General features: G+C 36.0%; 2 protein-coding genes across 2 annotated transcripts in view; one reads left to right on the plus strand and one right to left on the minus strand.

Moving 5' to 3' along the window:
• The first annotated feature begins 4,784 nt into the window (after positions 1 to 4,784).
• LOC145898902 (protein NipSnap homolog 1-like) lies at positions 4,785 to 8,676 on the plus strand. Its single transcript, XM_082987560.1, has 9 exons — positions 4,785 to 4,983; positions 5,237 to 5,352; positions 5,522 to 5,567; positions 5,626 to 5,720; positions 6,150 to 6,361; positions 6,487 to 6,518; positions 7,497 to 7,591; positions 7,742 to 7,825; positions 8,160 to 8,676. Exons 1-9 carry the CDS (start codon positions 4,910 to 4,912, stop codon positions 8,222 to 8,224), a joined length of 819 nt encoding a protein of 272 aa, XP_082843686.1. The 5' UTR covers positions 4,785 to 4,909; the 3' UTR covers positions 8,225 to 8,676.
• A 1,637-nt stretch (positions 8,677 to 10,313) lies between these two features.
• LOC145898347 (sushi, von Willebrand factor type A, EGF and pentraxin domain-containing protein 1-like) overlaps positions 10,314 to 16,613 on the minus strand; it is a 30,017-nt gene continuing 23,717 nt past the window's right edge. Inside the window, exons 42-48 of the mRNA XM_082986774.1 lie at positions 15,922 to 16,107; positions 15,601 to 15,786; positions 14,989 to 15,174; positions 14,669 to 14,854; positions 14,084 to 14,269; positions 12,396 to 12,581; positions 10,314 to 12,007 (exon numbers count right to left, since the gene is read on the minus strand). Coding sequence (XP_082842900.1) covers positions 11,820 to 12,007; positions 12,396 to 12,581; positions 14,084 to 14,269; positions 14,669 to 14,854; positions 14,989 to 15,174; positions 15,601 to 15,786; positions 15,922 to 16,107 — 1,304 coding nt within the window. The 3' untranslated portion in view covers positions 10,314 to 11,819. The remainder of the gene's footprint in view (positions 12,008 to 12,395; positions 12,582 to 14,083; positions 14,270 to 14,668; positions 14,855 to 14,988; positions 15,175 to 15,600; positions 15,787 to 15,921; positions 16,108 to 16,613) is intronic.

Genomic DNA, 16,613 nt, shown 5'->3' on the forward strand with positions numbered 1-16,613 from the left:
TGACACCAACGACCGTCATTGAATGACGCTTCATTTTGACTGTGGAAGGCTGTTGTAGCGAATATAGTTTTCGCATGCCGACATTTTCCTGATTCGCAAAAAGCGGGACATGTTCAATGGGCGATTTGGACGTCATCCGCCATCTTAATTTCAAATTTGTTAATTGCATGTGGTAGAGCATTAAATTTCCGTTCTCTTGATATTGGTCAATATTGGCACCTGTTACTACAACGCTAAGCAGAATTATTTAAGTAAGGGAAGTTTTTTGCATGCCGACATTATGCTGACTTGCGAAAATAGGCATTTTTTTAATTCGCGATTTTTTTTATTGATGTAGCCGCGAAAAGGTTTGTTTAATATGATTTGAGGTTTGAACTACTTGCCCCTCTAGTTGATTCTAATAAAATTCACAATTTTTTGGTGAGTGCCTGTTGTACCTTGAAAATATGGCAAATTGGAATAATTATTCAGCCAAACTGTGGGTGGTGGCGAAACGTTCTTTCACAGTGACCACTCATGCGTATAACAAAACAATTCAACCATTTAAAATTTCGTCCACAATGAGAAATTAGTTTTGGTTTCAATAAAATGTAACATGACATTACACTGTCACAAACTAATTATGAATAGGTTTTCAAGTAAATAGAAAATGCGGCAAATTTAACGAATAGTTTTTTTTGTTACAAGCAATGGCTTCCAACTCCTGTTTTGGTTCGAATATTTTCTATAACAGCTTGCATCCCACCAAATCATGGTAATCTGCAGGACCCTCTTTAGAGCCCCATTTTGTCAAGCGAATGGCGAATGGGGCCAAAGGGAAGATTAAGAGAATTTCGAAGTGTCGAATTTTTTTCAGAACAAAGCAGATATTTTGTCAACTAGATGAACCATTGAAATAGCGCCGTGGCAAATAGAACTACTGGTCAATAGGGAACAATTTGGAAACCACTATAGTTAATGGGATGTATTGATGTAAATATACCTCGTTACCTGACAAATCTCACAAGTGAATCAAATGAACGGCAACACTTGGTTTGCGCAACACACGAGGATGGAACACTTTACAGTTATTACGTCACAATAGCGGCATGGTTGTAATTATGCGGAATTATTTCTTACTGGGGAGCGTTACATTATCCGTGATAAAATATAATGTCAGTAACTAATCATGACGTAAGCAGAGTTTGGCGAAATTAACGCCGGAAAAGACAAGAATTAATGGCGAAAAAACAGTTTATTGCAATGACAATGGTTTTCACGAAAAGAAAAAACCCGTTAGGAATTGTGTAGGATTCTTTAAATTAGTTTTAAAAAATTATCCGTCTGTTTTTATTTATTCGAATACCTTTTTTTTATTTGCGCGATTTAAATTTTTGGTTATCAGCCAGTATTTCATGGTATTGTTGCCATGGTAACTAACGACACTAAAAAATTCGTCACTTTAAAACCTCCCCAACATTTATTCGCATTTCACTCTAATTTTCGACTCTTTTATACCAGCATATGCACGTTTCCAGCTATACCAACTCATAGCGTTGTAACCAGCAGAAGTTCTCGACCACGGACCATTGAGGTGGGCATTTGAACAAGCACGATGCCACCAAGCTCCACCATAAAACACAGCACAATTACCTGAATACCTGCAATTATAATTAAGTCGGTTGTCAACAACTCTGTGTTACAACTTATTTAAACCCAGACACGTTGTATCATTATTACTCACTCATCATGATCTCTGTTGCGAGTTGAAAATCTCATCCCGTTTAGATTGTCCTGCCAATCAACCATGGAATCTAATATATTCCCCGAATATCCAGATATAGTAATTTTGTAAGAACTTCCTTCATCCCCAATACTGAAATTTCTAAAACAACAATGTCATAAGATTTTTTTTTTTGCAAAGTGATTTAATTACATTTTGATAATTCATTGTTTCAAATCCATTGATTTGTAGCTCAGGGAATGTTTGTTAAAACACAACACCGTTTATGACGTAATAGCCAACAAAGTTCCACAACATACAAGGACATTGATTGGATGGGAGATAAAAGTTCGTGGATTCTGGTTTTAAATTAGATTGTTTCTAACTTGAGATATTGTTCAAACTCTTTGGTGACGTAATAAAGAAGGCCTGACGTAGGTGCAAATATGTTAGATTAAAGGGGGGGTGATAATATTTGTTTTCATTTTGCGAGTTATAACCTTGTAAGCCATCGACCAAGGTCATAAGGTCATTATGTAAGCCAATAAGGGCGTAGGTCGTTTTTTCCCCTTAAAAAAGTACCATGAGGTTACATTAGTAAAAGAGCTGTAACGAGTTAGGGAGGCCCGAGTCGAAAGATGAAATCTGTGCAAAATTTATCAAATTTTAAAACACGAATTTATTCTGCGTTGCATCGAAATTGCCTCGTGATGTTTTTTATTCAATGAACTTTTTTCTCAGAAATCCTCGCAGGCTTGGGTGCCCAGGCAATGCAGTCTAGCGTAATACATTTGTTTGTTATTTCATAATTACTAAATCTGCAGTAGACCGAGTGAAACAAAAATGTGCCGCTTTCGGTAAGGGGGTCCATAATTAAGGTGTTTAAACCTTAGTGCTACAAATACATGGTTCGGTGTAAAAACAAAGTGACACGAAACGGAATTTCCGTCGTTTGCCTACGTTTAGGGCGATACGACTGACGAAATGTTTTTTGCGTGTTTCTAAAACCTGGAAATGTCACCCTTAATATTTTACAAAACGTTGAAAAATCGACGCCTATGTTCACGAGTTATATGTGGTCTGGGTTGCCAAGCCTGCAAACCTAATCATCGCGATATGATAGCTGTGATCGCCAAGTTAAGACCTTCGCTGTGTGGCGATCCTGCCAATCATGCTTTTGCGTGAAATATTACTGCGCGACCCTAAAAGTATTTACAAAACGTACACACATATATTACCAAACTATATTAAATAGATTTTATTCACTCAGTAATTAGAATGAAACAAACTTATGTTAGTTTGCAACTCTGCTCCAATTTGAAAATAGTTCTTGTGGGAAAACTATAGCGTGTTATCATAATATATTTGTGTTTAGTTTCTGTTTAAACTTGTGAGGTGTTTAGTTAAAGTTGGATTGCTTTATTGAAATACAAACCCATCCAAAATTCTGTTGATAGATTCCCAAACCCGTTCTTGTAATTCACCCAATCTCTATCGAAACATACAGATCCATCATAACGACGTTGGAACACCTGGGATTCATAACATTATTTGCAAACAAGAGGATTTTCAAAGAAAAGCACGAATGTCAATATCTAGATATAACTCGTTTGGATAGAAGACAAATGAAGGCAAGAGCATTTGATATAAACAGAAAGATAACAAATGTTAAATCAAGCTTTTCCATTCTCACATGTTTAGTGTGATGGCATAGCGGGGCAAGACATCAGTTAGTGCACACACACAGCCGTGCCCTGGACAATGTGATATTAAATCTCAGCATACAACTCATCGATTCATTTGTTGAAACTAATCACATCACTGTTGGAGTTGTGTACCCAGACTGCTGGATTCAAGTCACTGGTGAGTTGTGTGAGTTGTGATTGCAGCAGCCTGTTTCGAAAAATAAAAGCTACAGTTGGGTAAGACTCAAAGTTTTTCAATCATTTCCCTCCATGGCTCGCAGACTTAAGCGCCCCTTTCTTTTTAAATAAAAGTAGGCATAAAAAATTTTTCGCGTTCGTGCAAAATACAAAGTGAGGGAGAACCGACATCGACCGACCATCAGCGGAAAGAAACCTTGGTAACTGGAAGGTTTAAAAAACTTATAATAAGGTTGAGGAATTTAAAATATACTGCGCAATTTCAACCGGTGCGACATTTTACTAACTTACATGTAGATAAATTTGGATACATTAGTGTAAAGTCGGTTGCCTGATCGGGTTCTGACTGTAAATTTTCGATTCCATAGCATTGAAAAGTTATGGGGAATTCAATATGTTCGATAGTTTTCTTGTGAAAAATTTAAACAAAGTTGGATTGTGTTCTGGCGAGAGAGAGTATTCAATTAATTTGTTTTTGATTTGCCCTGAGCATGCTGGGCAGCGAAACTATCAGCATGCTCAGGGCAAATCAATCATGACGATTTGTGTGCAGGAAACTGAACGTTGTACAGCGTGTAGCAATGTTTGTTTGTTTATAGTTTACTTTGTTGCTTATTTTTTGTGTTTGGGTAAAAGTAAACGAAAGAATTCCACTTTAACTTAATTAAATTACTGTGTTGCCGTTCCCTGAAAACAGCTAACTATAAAGTCATTAATACCACTAAATCATTAATGCATAATTATTTATATTATTGCGACAAAACATGTTGCGTAACATGGTGCGCTTAATTACCCAGTGTTGTGGGAAGATACTTTTACACCGGGTCACAAAGTTTTTTCCAAACTTGATCACATAAAAGCCTATGTAACATAGAAATCTGTGCGAATATTACCGCTACGATTTCGTGCAGTATTTCAAGTTAAATTTATAAACAAAAATAACAGGTGGTGGCCCTGTTCACACCTAATCACTAAAATTCACACAGATTTCTATTTTACACAGACTTATTCGTGGATCAAGTTTGGAAAAAACTTAGTGACCCGGTGTAGTAGTATTTTCCAGTGTTCTGCGATTTTCGCTAGGTTTCGAAATAACTCGTTTTACGTTCAGCTGATGCAAGGTATTGTATGGGCAAATGTGTTCACAATAGCATTGCCTACATTATTTAAATTTTGTTAGTATTTGTGTTTTGTTTTCAAACTATGTTTTTTGAAAGTGTTTTCAGTCATGCGTAAACTTTTCGGCAAGAAACATTTTCGCCGAACTGAAAAGGAGTGTTTGTGTTTCAATATTTCATATTTCTGAAAGTTTCACACAAACAGAATGTTTTCTGTAAATGCCGGCTGTGGAATGCTCTCGTTTGGTTCAAAACAACTCGTAAAGCATCAAATATTAAGGTTTGTAATTTCACTTGTGTTGCATTGAAAAAGTACAAGTAAATCGTCCAGAATTTGAATTAAACAAATTAGAGTTTTTTAAAAAAATAATGTTTGTTTTATGGCAACGTAGAATTACAAATTGTGCCCGGATTAAACCCCTGCAGTGTTCTTTGAAAGGTTTTTACAAAATCTTTTACCGTCATTTAATCTTGTGTTGGACATTGTAATGAATTCATGTCATTGTTTGTAATGAATTCATGTCAATCTTCAGGTGCGTGAGTTCGGCGGATGTAAAAAACTTTTTTATGCCCAAAGTAGCTCCGCGAACAGATTCCCAATCAAGTCTGCTCACGAAGAAAGATGTCAACCATTTGTACAAAATACAATGTATGTTTAGTGTAACAGTTTAAAAACTTGAATTAAAACTATTTGTAAAAACCGATGGGTTTTAGATGCAGGTTTTGTTGTTTGCTATTATGTGTTACTGATATCATTTTGTTAATTGTCGTGCTTTGGAAATGAGGCTGTGTTTAGTTGATTGACATCTTAATTTCAGTTCACAATGTAAAACCAGAGGCGTTAGAAGATTATCGCAACCTATGGTAACTAGTTGGTGTTTTACTCTGTGGTTTTGTGTTTTGAAGTCTTGTTGCATTTTAGTGGGGAATTTATTCCTAAACTTTCACAAAATCCCGATTTGCCTTTGGAATGTGTGGGGAGCTGGTCTTCATGGTACGGCGAACAAGATCAAGTGGGTGAGAAAAAAGCTGTAAATAAATCTTTTTTGACTCCTAAAACAATTTGTGTGTTGCCAAAAAACACATCCAGATTGTGCATTTACTCTGAACGTTGCTGTGTAAATTCTTCATCAATTATATTTTTCACAAAGCAAACCACAGTGATTGTTAATACAAAGGTTGCAAGCTAGTAAGTTAAAACACTGCTGGCAAAGGTTACATTTTTAGTAATTGGAAGTCCCAGATTTATAATAATTATAAAATAAAGCATGGGTGAATGAAATAACAATGTTTGAAAACCATAAAAAGATTTAATGTAAGTCTGATTTTTTTTGTGTGGGACTTTGTGTTCACACTGCTCAGATATGCTAGGATTAAGTTTTCTTGTTACTTAGAACTGCAGGCTTGTGCTTAACCTTGCCGTAAACAATGGTTTGTATTCTAAAGTTCATTTGTGGAGATACAAAGATGGATTTCCATCAGTTCGTGAAACAAACTCATTCCTCGGCAACGAGGATTGGTACAAAACCATGAGGAGAGAAAGAAGTAAGATGTTGAACTCCAGGAGCAACGAACTCCTCTACGAGTTCTCATTCTGGAATGAAGTTGTTCCCCGGCAAGGCCCAAACATTTATGAGTTGCGGACTTATCATCTGAAGGTAAATTTATGTTTTTTAAATAAAGTTTAAATTTTTGGACAGTTTTGAATTTACAAGCAAAGTGGAGCCAATGATGTGAATTGTCAGCTTACACAATTGAATTTGTAGTTTCAATTATTTTGCAGCCTGGAACACTGTTGGAATGGGCAAATAATTGGTGAGTTGTTATTGTTAATTGGTCATGATCTGCAGGCTTGGCAGCCCAGGCATTGCAGCCTAGCTGGATCAGCCACTTTTTCCTGACCAGTCGGAGCAAGATTTGAAAAATCAAGCTCCCGGTGAGGTTTGAACTCAGGACCCTGGGCTAACCAGGCCCAACGCTCTACCAACCGAGCTACAGGAGCTCAGTGGTTTCACATGGTATATTGTGGCCAAGGTACACTGGTGCGCAAGCGCACAACTTGCCAGGCAACCTTCACATATTCGTAGGGGATCTCTACCACCGTATCAGATAACGCAGTAATATTTCATGCAATGGCATGATTGGCAGGATCGCCCCACTGCGCAGGTCCTTGCTTGGCGATCACAGCTATCGTATCGCGATCATTAGGTTTGCAGGCTTGGCAGCCCAGGCATTGCAGTCTACCTGGATCCTGCCAATCATGCCATTGCAAGAAATATTACTGCGTTGGTTATGATCTTTGTGAATAAATAGACTAGTTTCAATTATTAACTTTTAGTTAACATTGATGCATGTTTGGGTGCAAAATATTTGGAGTTTAAAACTTTGAAAATGAAAGCCAAAGCTAAAATGCTGTTATACATTAGTATTAGTAAACGTTTCGAACACTAACTGCGTTCATCATCAGTACTACAATGTACATCCAACACCATAAACCAGCTCTGAACGTGGATGATAGCTCAAAACCGCTTACTGCAGCCTGACATATCGCTAATGATGACGTCGCTGCTGTGCTCCCATGTTGTTGTCATGTGACATGCCTCTGGCTCGTTGCGCGTTGTTGCTGCTACTGTTTCCCTTCTGCCTGCTCAGTCCTTTATTACCCCGACGCTTTTCTTGCATGCACTCATTGTAGTACTGATGATGAACGCAGTTAGTGTTCAAAACGTTTACTAATGTATAACAGCATTTTAGCTTTGGCTTTGATGCATGTTGTTTATATAAACTTGCCAGGGCGCGTGGGATTCGAGCTCGACAACAAAGCAATGAGGCTGTTGGAGGTTTTTTCAGTGAAATTGGGCCTTTGAGCGTTGTACACCACCTCTGGGGTAGGTTCAACCATTGTTAGAATTACTTGTATGCACTTTACAATATGAACCTAAACATTGAAACTTTATTTTGTTTGTTGCAACTTGGATATTACATATACTTTGTTGTTTGTTCTGTTATGAAACATAAGAGCTTTTGGATTATTTTAGCTTACAAAGATCTCCAGCACAGGAAAGATACAAGACAGTCAGCCTGGGAGAAGTCTGGATGGGACGACGTTGTTTATTACACTGGTAAATATTCATCCTAAACCAGATCATTGTGCGACCCTCGTTTAGTTAGTGATAATTATCTTTTTGTTCAAGTGAAATTATCTTTTTGTTCAAGTGCAGTCGAAAGGTTATAACATATTGAATGGCAAAGGATACAAAGTTTGCTATGTAATATTGTTACACACTTCTATGCCCTCACTCATATTTGACTTGATTTATTATTGCTAAAAGTCATGCAACTATTTTGCTGCCAAGTTGATATTGGCTGGGAGTAACTATTGGAATGTGCCGTGTTTTTTTGTGTTTCACATCTAATATGTCTGTCGAAACATAACAAGATTTCTATGTATTTCAGTTCCCCTCATCCAGACAATGAGCTCATCCATTTTAACACCCCTCCCACATTCGCCCCTGCAGTAAGCTTGGTCGACCATGTTTAGTTTGTTGCCCATGCAACAACAACCATTCATCTCATCACGGCTTAATTTTCTGCCAAATGGAAATCTGCTCCCAAACCACCCCTTGTTTGTATAACTTTGTTTAATTATGTTTGTCCACTGCAAAGTTTATGTTGTTGTTGGTTGGCTGAGGCAGAAGCAAATGTTTTTGATGAATTCAAAGTTTCTTTTACACGGTGCTAAAAATAATAATTGTAAGTTTTATTAAAAGTTCAATGTTTTGTTTATTTATGTTTTACTTAACTTGCTGTTGGAATAATATCTCGATCACATTACCAAATTTAAGACATAAATGAGGCGTTTGCTTTTCGAAGCAATTTTTGTTTTTGTGTCAAATATACAACAATCACAGACATGTTAATTTCAAGCTAAAATCTATTTTACTTTTGTACAAAACATCGTCGGTGTCTGTAAAAAAAACAATACAGGGGGGGGGATGAAACCGCTACCTCATAACATGCCCTTTACACAACTGAAAACCTGGCACGTACAACAGGTGGAAGAAACGTGGGAAAGATGTAAACTTCCAGGTTTGCAGCGATCAATTAAGTTCGGTCGGGTGTTATAACTGAAACTAAGTCTGCTTGTGTGTTCTTGCGGAAGACCACTGAATTTGGAGCAGACTTATTTCCTAATTGAAAGACTCGTTGCAATATCAGGTGGCGTAACTTTAAATTAGTTAAGTGGCAAAAATAATGAAAGAAAGCCAGGATAAAGTGCAAACGGGTATTTTACAATGAGAAAAAGGTCTGTCGTCGAGCTGTTCTGCAGGAAAGCCCAACTCCGTCTCCTGCCTTCGATCCGTCTGTGTTCCAAATGTGTGAAGAATTAAGTTGGGAAACATGCGTGTTGCTACACGGTGTAAAGAAGTTCAGCGCCATGACATGCTGAATAAATTGTCGGTCTTAACAGAAGAATATTTGGGTCGCAATTTTGGGAGTTTGGGCCATTGTGTTACCAGGGTACATAATTGAACAAATATCGATTCCTAAAAAAGCAGTTGGTCGATGACGCAATGTACTGAGATTTTCCCAAAACTAGTAATGTTGTCCTACTGCATCGAGCTTTTTCATATTTAAGTCAAAATTTTGGCAAAACTTATTCCAAAAAATTTTAAATTGGTTTCATAGCCAGCATCTGGGGATGGAACAAGGGGCGTATTGAAGCATAGGCAATCGTGATTATTCATGTATGCCAATGCTAAGGGTTGACGCAATTTTAAACAAAACTAAATTATTTCCGGGAATATATTGCTTTATCTGTCCTCCTGGGGATACTTGGACTCAACAAGCCAAACAAGCACCGAAAAATGCAGTCGGGCTTGTTTACACTACATTAGAAGTTAAACTCGGCAACCGTAAGTAGTGGGTATAAGTAAGCATGTAATTAAACCTTGGCCTGGTGTACGAATGCGAGGTTGAAAATTTGCCAAAATCCAGATTAAAAATTTCTAAGAATGAAGTAAATTTCACCAGAGGGATGTTAGTTGACAAAAAAAAATCGCCAGTTAACAAAAGTTTGAACGCGCGTGACTCGGCCGCCTTACGAGGTAGCGACTTACTTTTTTCACACAAAGATAGATCACAGGCTGAACTTTCCAACGAAAGAAAAATCAAAAAAAAATCGTATTAATATTCGAATATGAATATGATATGTTTGCTATGCCATAACTATAGGTAAACATCGATTCCCGCTGAAATCCTTAAGGGTAGGTATTCTTTGGTGTCTGTACTATCTAAAAATAGTAAACTTTTTCGCGAGAAAAAACGCGCGCCCTCTAAAATTTGAAGAATATTAACCATAACCCTCACATTTTTCAACGCTCTGCGCTCGCCGCGAAAGGTAACAAAAAAAATTCCCAGTTAACAAAACTTTGGCCGCGTGTAACTCTGCCTTCTTAAAAGCCAGCGACTTACTTTTTTCACACAAAGATAGATCACAGGCTGAACTTTCCAACAAAAGAAAAATCTGATAAGTCGGTGAGCCGAGTGATCGGAATCAGCGAGGCTCAAGGCCGCGCGGGCAGAGAGATCGGGGGCTACGAGGCTCAAGATCGGGCGGCGTGTTTTCTGATCGGCACAAATTGGGTAATTATAGATTCTTCAATATAAGCAAACACAAACAGAAAGTCCTTCTTTCTCATTGAGAAACGAATTGCAAACGGCGAAGCTACGACATACATTATTACGAAACAAGCTATAGAGAAGTCGATCATTGAAAACTGGTTGAATGTTTGTACCCAGACAAAGGTAAGAACTCTTTTTCGAGCATTGTTTATTGTTAATGTATATAAATTTAACTTCGTTTCCTTTTTTTGCAGTTCAAGATTGGAGAAGTATGGCCTTGGGATATCTGGGAAGCAGACAATGTGGCGGGTTCCCGTCAAAAGCAGCCGGAAACGGTTGCTGTATATTTCCGACAGCAATGCTCGGAAATACGTTTCGCCTTATGAGGTGAAACCATCTAATTCTTTTTCTTTTGATTTTGCAGCTTTAAGCATGCCTGGTGGTACGATCTGGCATGCAATACAGGAACTATCTTCACCTCCGATTGTGAAAGACGTCGAAATTGTGGTCATAGGGTTTGGAACCAATGATGTTCTCGCAATGAAGGGTGACAACCCTATGGATGGTGGCATTAAAGGAATTGTTGGCCGCATGAAAGCTCTTGTCCGATTGGTACAGGCTCTTTATCCTTTAGCCAAGGTATGTGGAAATACTATACATTACTATGCGTTATTTAAATACTATGCTTTCTAAGTATACACTATTTCATTTTACAGATTTTTCACACGGGAATTTTGCCTTCGACCAAGAAGCCACGTTTCGTTGCAGCGCTCAACAAAGAGATGAGGAAGTCAGCAGAGGAAGTGGAACTTCGGTTTATTGAGGGTGACATCCCATCGCAGTTACTTAGTAACGATGGGATCCATCTCTCAGATGAAGGTCTACGACTTCTGCTGACACACCTGGAAAGGACTGTCCAATCACGGGAGGTGGCGGTCAAGGCTATCCTGGATTTTCCCGAATTAAATGCGGGAAAACAGATTACGCCGAGTCCAATGTCGGTGAGTACGAATGTTTTTTACCAACAAAATTATGAGAGGGCGCGCGTTTTTTCTCGCGAAAAAGTTTACTATTTTTAGATAGTACAGACACCAAAGAATATCTACCCTTAAGGATTTCAGCGGGAATCGATGTTTACTTATGGTTATGACATAGAAAACATATCATATTCATATTCGAATATTAATGCAAATTTTTTTTTGATTTTTCTTTTGTTGGAAAGTTCAGACTGTGATCTATCTTTGTGTGAAAAAAGTAAGTCGCTACCTCGTAAGGCGGCCGAGTCACGCGCGTTTTGTCAACTAACATTCCTCTGGTGACAAACCAATGTCACACAAAACATGTTGGAATAGGGTGGTAAGATTTACACATTGTCGCATCTGAACCAACACAGAATCAAAGACAACACTTGATAATACGGGTGTCAATATTTCAAAGTGAGTCATCAGAAAGTTTGTTCGTGAACGTTATGTTTGATTGCAATATTACGTTTTATCCACAATAGTTAATAGCTGTGAACTCCCAAGTTCCATCTGATTGACAAGTGTTTTGGTTTACCGAACCAACCGGCGATCCCGCTGTGCATTCGTACGTGACCACTTCTAGAGGTGAATAAATGTCCTTGACTGGCCTGTGCTGTGTTGCTGCAGCTCCTGATTGGTTTGGTGGAGGTCCACACACTAAACAAACACACATACGTTTTACAATCACATAACATTTCACATTTTATAACAAACTGTTGGTATTGGAGTGAAATTAAAAATAAGTTCTTGAAAGATCAAAACCATTACAAAGCATGCGCTACAAAAACTAAAACCATGAAGATCACAAATACATGATTGGAAGAAACATTTTATGGTGGAAATCAAATCTTAACAAAAACACACATTTACAGAACAACATCAAGTTTGTTGCATCAGATACCAAAAATTAAAAAGTGGAAACAAACAAACAAACCATTGCTTCAGTTTTGTTAAAATCACTAATACATGTTGTTAAAAAAGCCACATAGCAGAATAATAAAACACATGAGATTCAATCTCAGTTTAAGGCATGAATATTACATACCGATAGGTCCACACTGAGGGTTAGCCTCCCAGCATCCAGTACTTAGGCAGTTTATGGAGCTTGAACCAAATATTTCATACCCAGTAACACAGGTGTAGGTTACTGGACTATTTAAAGTTGGGGAGAATATTCCGGTGGATGGGGTTTTAGTGTTCATGTTCATGATGTCCGGTGGGTCGCTACAAACTGTGACAATAAATTATTATTGATACAAACTGTGACAATAAATTATTACTGATACAAACTGTGACAATAAATTATTATTGATACAAACTGTAACAATAAATTATTATTCATACAAACTGTGACAATAAATTATTACTGATACAAACTGTAACAACAAATTATTACTGATACAAACTGTGACAACAAATTATTATTGATACAAACTGTGACAATAAATTATTACTGATACAAACTGTGACAATAAATTATTACTGATACAAACTGTGACAATAAATTATTACTGATACAAACTGTGACATTAAATTATTACTGATACAAACTGAACAATAAATTATTACTGATACAAACTGTGACAATAAATTATTACTGATACAAACTGTGACATTAAATTATTATTGATACAAACTGAACAATAAATTATTACTGATACAAACTGTGACAATAAATTATTATTGATACAAACTGTGACAATAAATTATTACTGATACAAACTGAACAATAAATTATTACTGATACAAACTGTGACAATAAATTATTACTGATACAAACTGTGACATTAAATTATTACTGATACAAACTGAACAATAAATTATTACTGATACAAACTGTGACAATAAATTATTACTGATACAAACTGTGACATTAAATTATTATTGATACAAACTGAACAATAAATTATTACTGATACAAACTGTGACAATAAATTATTACTGATACAAACTGTGACAATAAATTATTACTGATACAAACTGTGACAATAAATTATTACTGATACAAACTGTGACAATAAATTATTACTGATACAAACTGTGACATTAAATTATTACTGATCCAAACTGAACAATAAATTATTACTGATACAAACTGTGACAATAAATTATTACTGATACAAACTGTGACATTAAATTATTACTGATACAAACTGAACAATAAATTATTACTGATACAAACTGTGACAATAAATTATTACTGATACAAACTGTGACAATAAATTATTACTGATACAAACTGTGACATTAAATTATTACTGATACAAACTGAACAATAAATTATTACTGATACAAACTGTGACAATAAATTATTACTGATACAAACTGTGACATTAAATTATTACTGATACAAACTGTGACAATAAATTATTATTGATACAAACTGTGACAATAAATTATTACTGATACAAACTGTGACAATAAATTATTACTGATACAAACTGTGACAATAAATTATTATTGATACAAACTGTGACAATAAATTATTACTGATACAAACTGTAACAATAATTTATTATTGATACAAACTGTGACAATAAATTATTACTGATACAAACTGAACAATAAATTATTATTGATACAAACTGTGGCAATAAATTATTATTGATACAAACTGTGACAATAAATTATTACTGATACAAACTGTAACAATAAATTATTACTGATACAAACTGTAACAGTACACTTAAGACAACATTTCACTGTCAACATAATAATTCATAACATTCTTACTTATCTCTCTGCACTGGGGGTTTTCAGTCCACACTCCAGTACTTTGACAAGTTATTGAAGCACTTCCTACCAAGGAATAACCAGTGGCACATACATATGTTACTGTGGGATTTACTGCTGATGAGTAAGGTCCGGTAGAGGGTGTAACACTTTGTACATTGCTAACAGTTGGAGGGTCAGAACATACTGAAAGCAAAAGCAACATTATTAATACACAACCATAGGCACCAAGTGGTTGAAGTCACAGAGATGCAAACTAATGGTTTAAGTGATAAAAAGTCACAGCAACTTCTTATGGAAAAAAATATCAGAGAATTTGACTCCAGTATGTAATGGTTTTACCATTTCAAAGAATCCAAAAACAATTGTGACATAATAATATTAAGTGACGCGATGACGTTCTGCATGTGGCGACACAACCAACATTTTAAATATTTTGTGGTTTCGTTGCTAGATGTTGTTGATGAGAATAAAGTGTGAGCATAAAAATAAGCTTTCAATTCAAAATAACATCAAAATACAGGAAGGACTTAAAATTAATAAAAATTATGAAACAGTTTTGAAACCAGTTCACAGTGGACTTACACGTTGGACATGACGGCAAAGAAGCACCAGTTACAGACCATGTACCATCATCCTGGCAAGTATTCATGGTTGTACCAGTTGGTGTTGAACCATCATCACATGAGTAAGTAACTTGTGTTGTTCTTGCATAAACACCAGTCACCGGTAAAAAAGAACCATCATCAATCGATGGAGGTGGACAACATTCTAAACAACAACAGAACATCAACAATTAAGCGTTTTGTGACAAAACACAAACTGCATCCAACAGTAATATTTAATTAAAATGCCAGAATTAACTTTTCTGAAAACAAAACCACAAACAATTTACACCAAATTACCATTCTCTCGACACTGTGGGAATTCAGTCCACACTCCAGTACTTTGACAAGTTACTGAAGTACTTCCTACCAAGGTATATCCAGTGGCACATACATATGTTACTGTGGGATTTACTGCTGATGAATAAGGTCCAGTAGTGGGTGTAACACTTTGTACATTGCTAATAGTTGGAGGGTCAGAACATACTGAAAGTAAAACCAACATTATTAATACACAACTATAGACACCAAGTTGATAACATGAAAAGGTTTATTGCTGGCAAGTGAAATGAAATGTTAAAGTTATCAGATTCTTATTTCTTCTAACACAAACAACTTCATGATTGTTGCAACATTATGATGTAATAGAAAAAGTGCGAAAAGCGGGAAAAAAAATAATGCTAGGTTTTTAAAGAATGCAATATGATTATTATCTATTAGTATTATATGTTATGTCGACTTTTGTGTTGTGTGTCAACCCAACTAATCATAAAATCACATACGTACACACCTCCAGCAAAGTTTCAAGTGTGGTATTGTTATCATGCCATGTTTAAATAATTATATGGCCAACCACTAAACTAGAATGAAACAAACATAAAATTAAAATGTCAAAAAATATCATCTACTTACATGTTGGACATGACGGCAAAGAAGCACCAGTTACTGACCATGTACCATCATCCTGGCAAGTATTCATGGTTGTACCAGTTGGTGTTGAACCGTCGTTACATGAGTAAGTAACTTGTGTTGTTCTTGCATAAACACCAGTCACCGGTAAAAAAGAACCATCATCAATCGATGGAGGTGGACAACATTCTAAACAACAACAGAACATCAACAATTAGGCGTTTTGTGACAAAACACAAACTGTATCCAGAACAAATATTTAATAAAAATGTCAGAATTAACTTTTCTGAAAATAAAACCAGAAACAATTTACACCAAAATTACCATTCTCTTTGCACTGTGGAAATTCAGTCCACACTCCAGAATTTTGACAAGTTACTGAAGTACTTCCTACCAAGGTATAACCAGAGGCACATACATATGTTACTGTGGGATTTACTGCTGATGAGTAAGGTCCAGCAGTGGGTGTAACACTTTGCACATTGCTAATAGTTGGAGGGTCACAACATACTGAAAATCAAAAGTAACATTATTAATATACAACCATAGGCACCAAGTGGTTGGAGTGACAGAGCTGCAAACTAATGGTTTATGTGATAAAAAGTTTCAGAAACTTCTTATGGAAAAAACATATGTGAGAATTTGACTCCAGTATGTAATGGTTTTGCCATCAAACTTGGTGCAATAAAACGTTTTTATTTAACATAATACAGAAACAATTGTTACGTAATAATATTAAGTGACGCGATGATTTTATGTGTGAGTAGAAACCCTAAGATATCTAAAATCAACATATACATTCAACATAAGTAATCTTGCAATTAATGTATGGATTAATTTGATGACCTCCATAAATAACCTTGATAGTTTGTAAAACTTGTGATCAACCGTGGTTTAATAACGAATAAAACGAACGAAACAATGGTTTGTCTCGCAGAAAGTTTCAGCATATTTTTTTAAAAGAAACATGTTTTTGATTTTATCTTTCGCTTACCATGGTTTCACTCTAAAGCCTC

This window comes from Ascidia mentula, chromosome 4, assembly GCF_947561715.1.
Source record: "Ascidia mentula chromosome 4, kaAscMent1.1, whole genome shotgun sequence".
Taxonomy (NCBI): Eukaryota; Metazoa; Chordata; class Ascidiacea; order Phlebobranchia; family Ascidiidae; genus Ascidia; species Ascidia mentula.

Excerpts from the sequence above, each read along its gene's own strand:
- LOC145898902 (XM_082987560.1), top strand. The coding sequence starts at position 4,910 with ATGTTTTCTGTAAATGCCGGCTGTGGAATGCTCTCGTTTGGTTCAAAA. Across the intron at positions 6,519-7,496 it reads TTGGAATGGGCAAATAATTG|GGCGCGTGGGATTCGAGCTC; the intron begins GTGAGTTGTTAT and ends TAAACTTGCCAG. Across the intron at positions 7,592-7,741 it reads CGTTGTACACCACCTCTGGG|CTTACAAAGATCTCCAGCAC; the intron begins GTAGGTTCAACC and ends GGATTATTTTAG.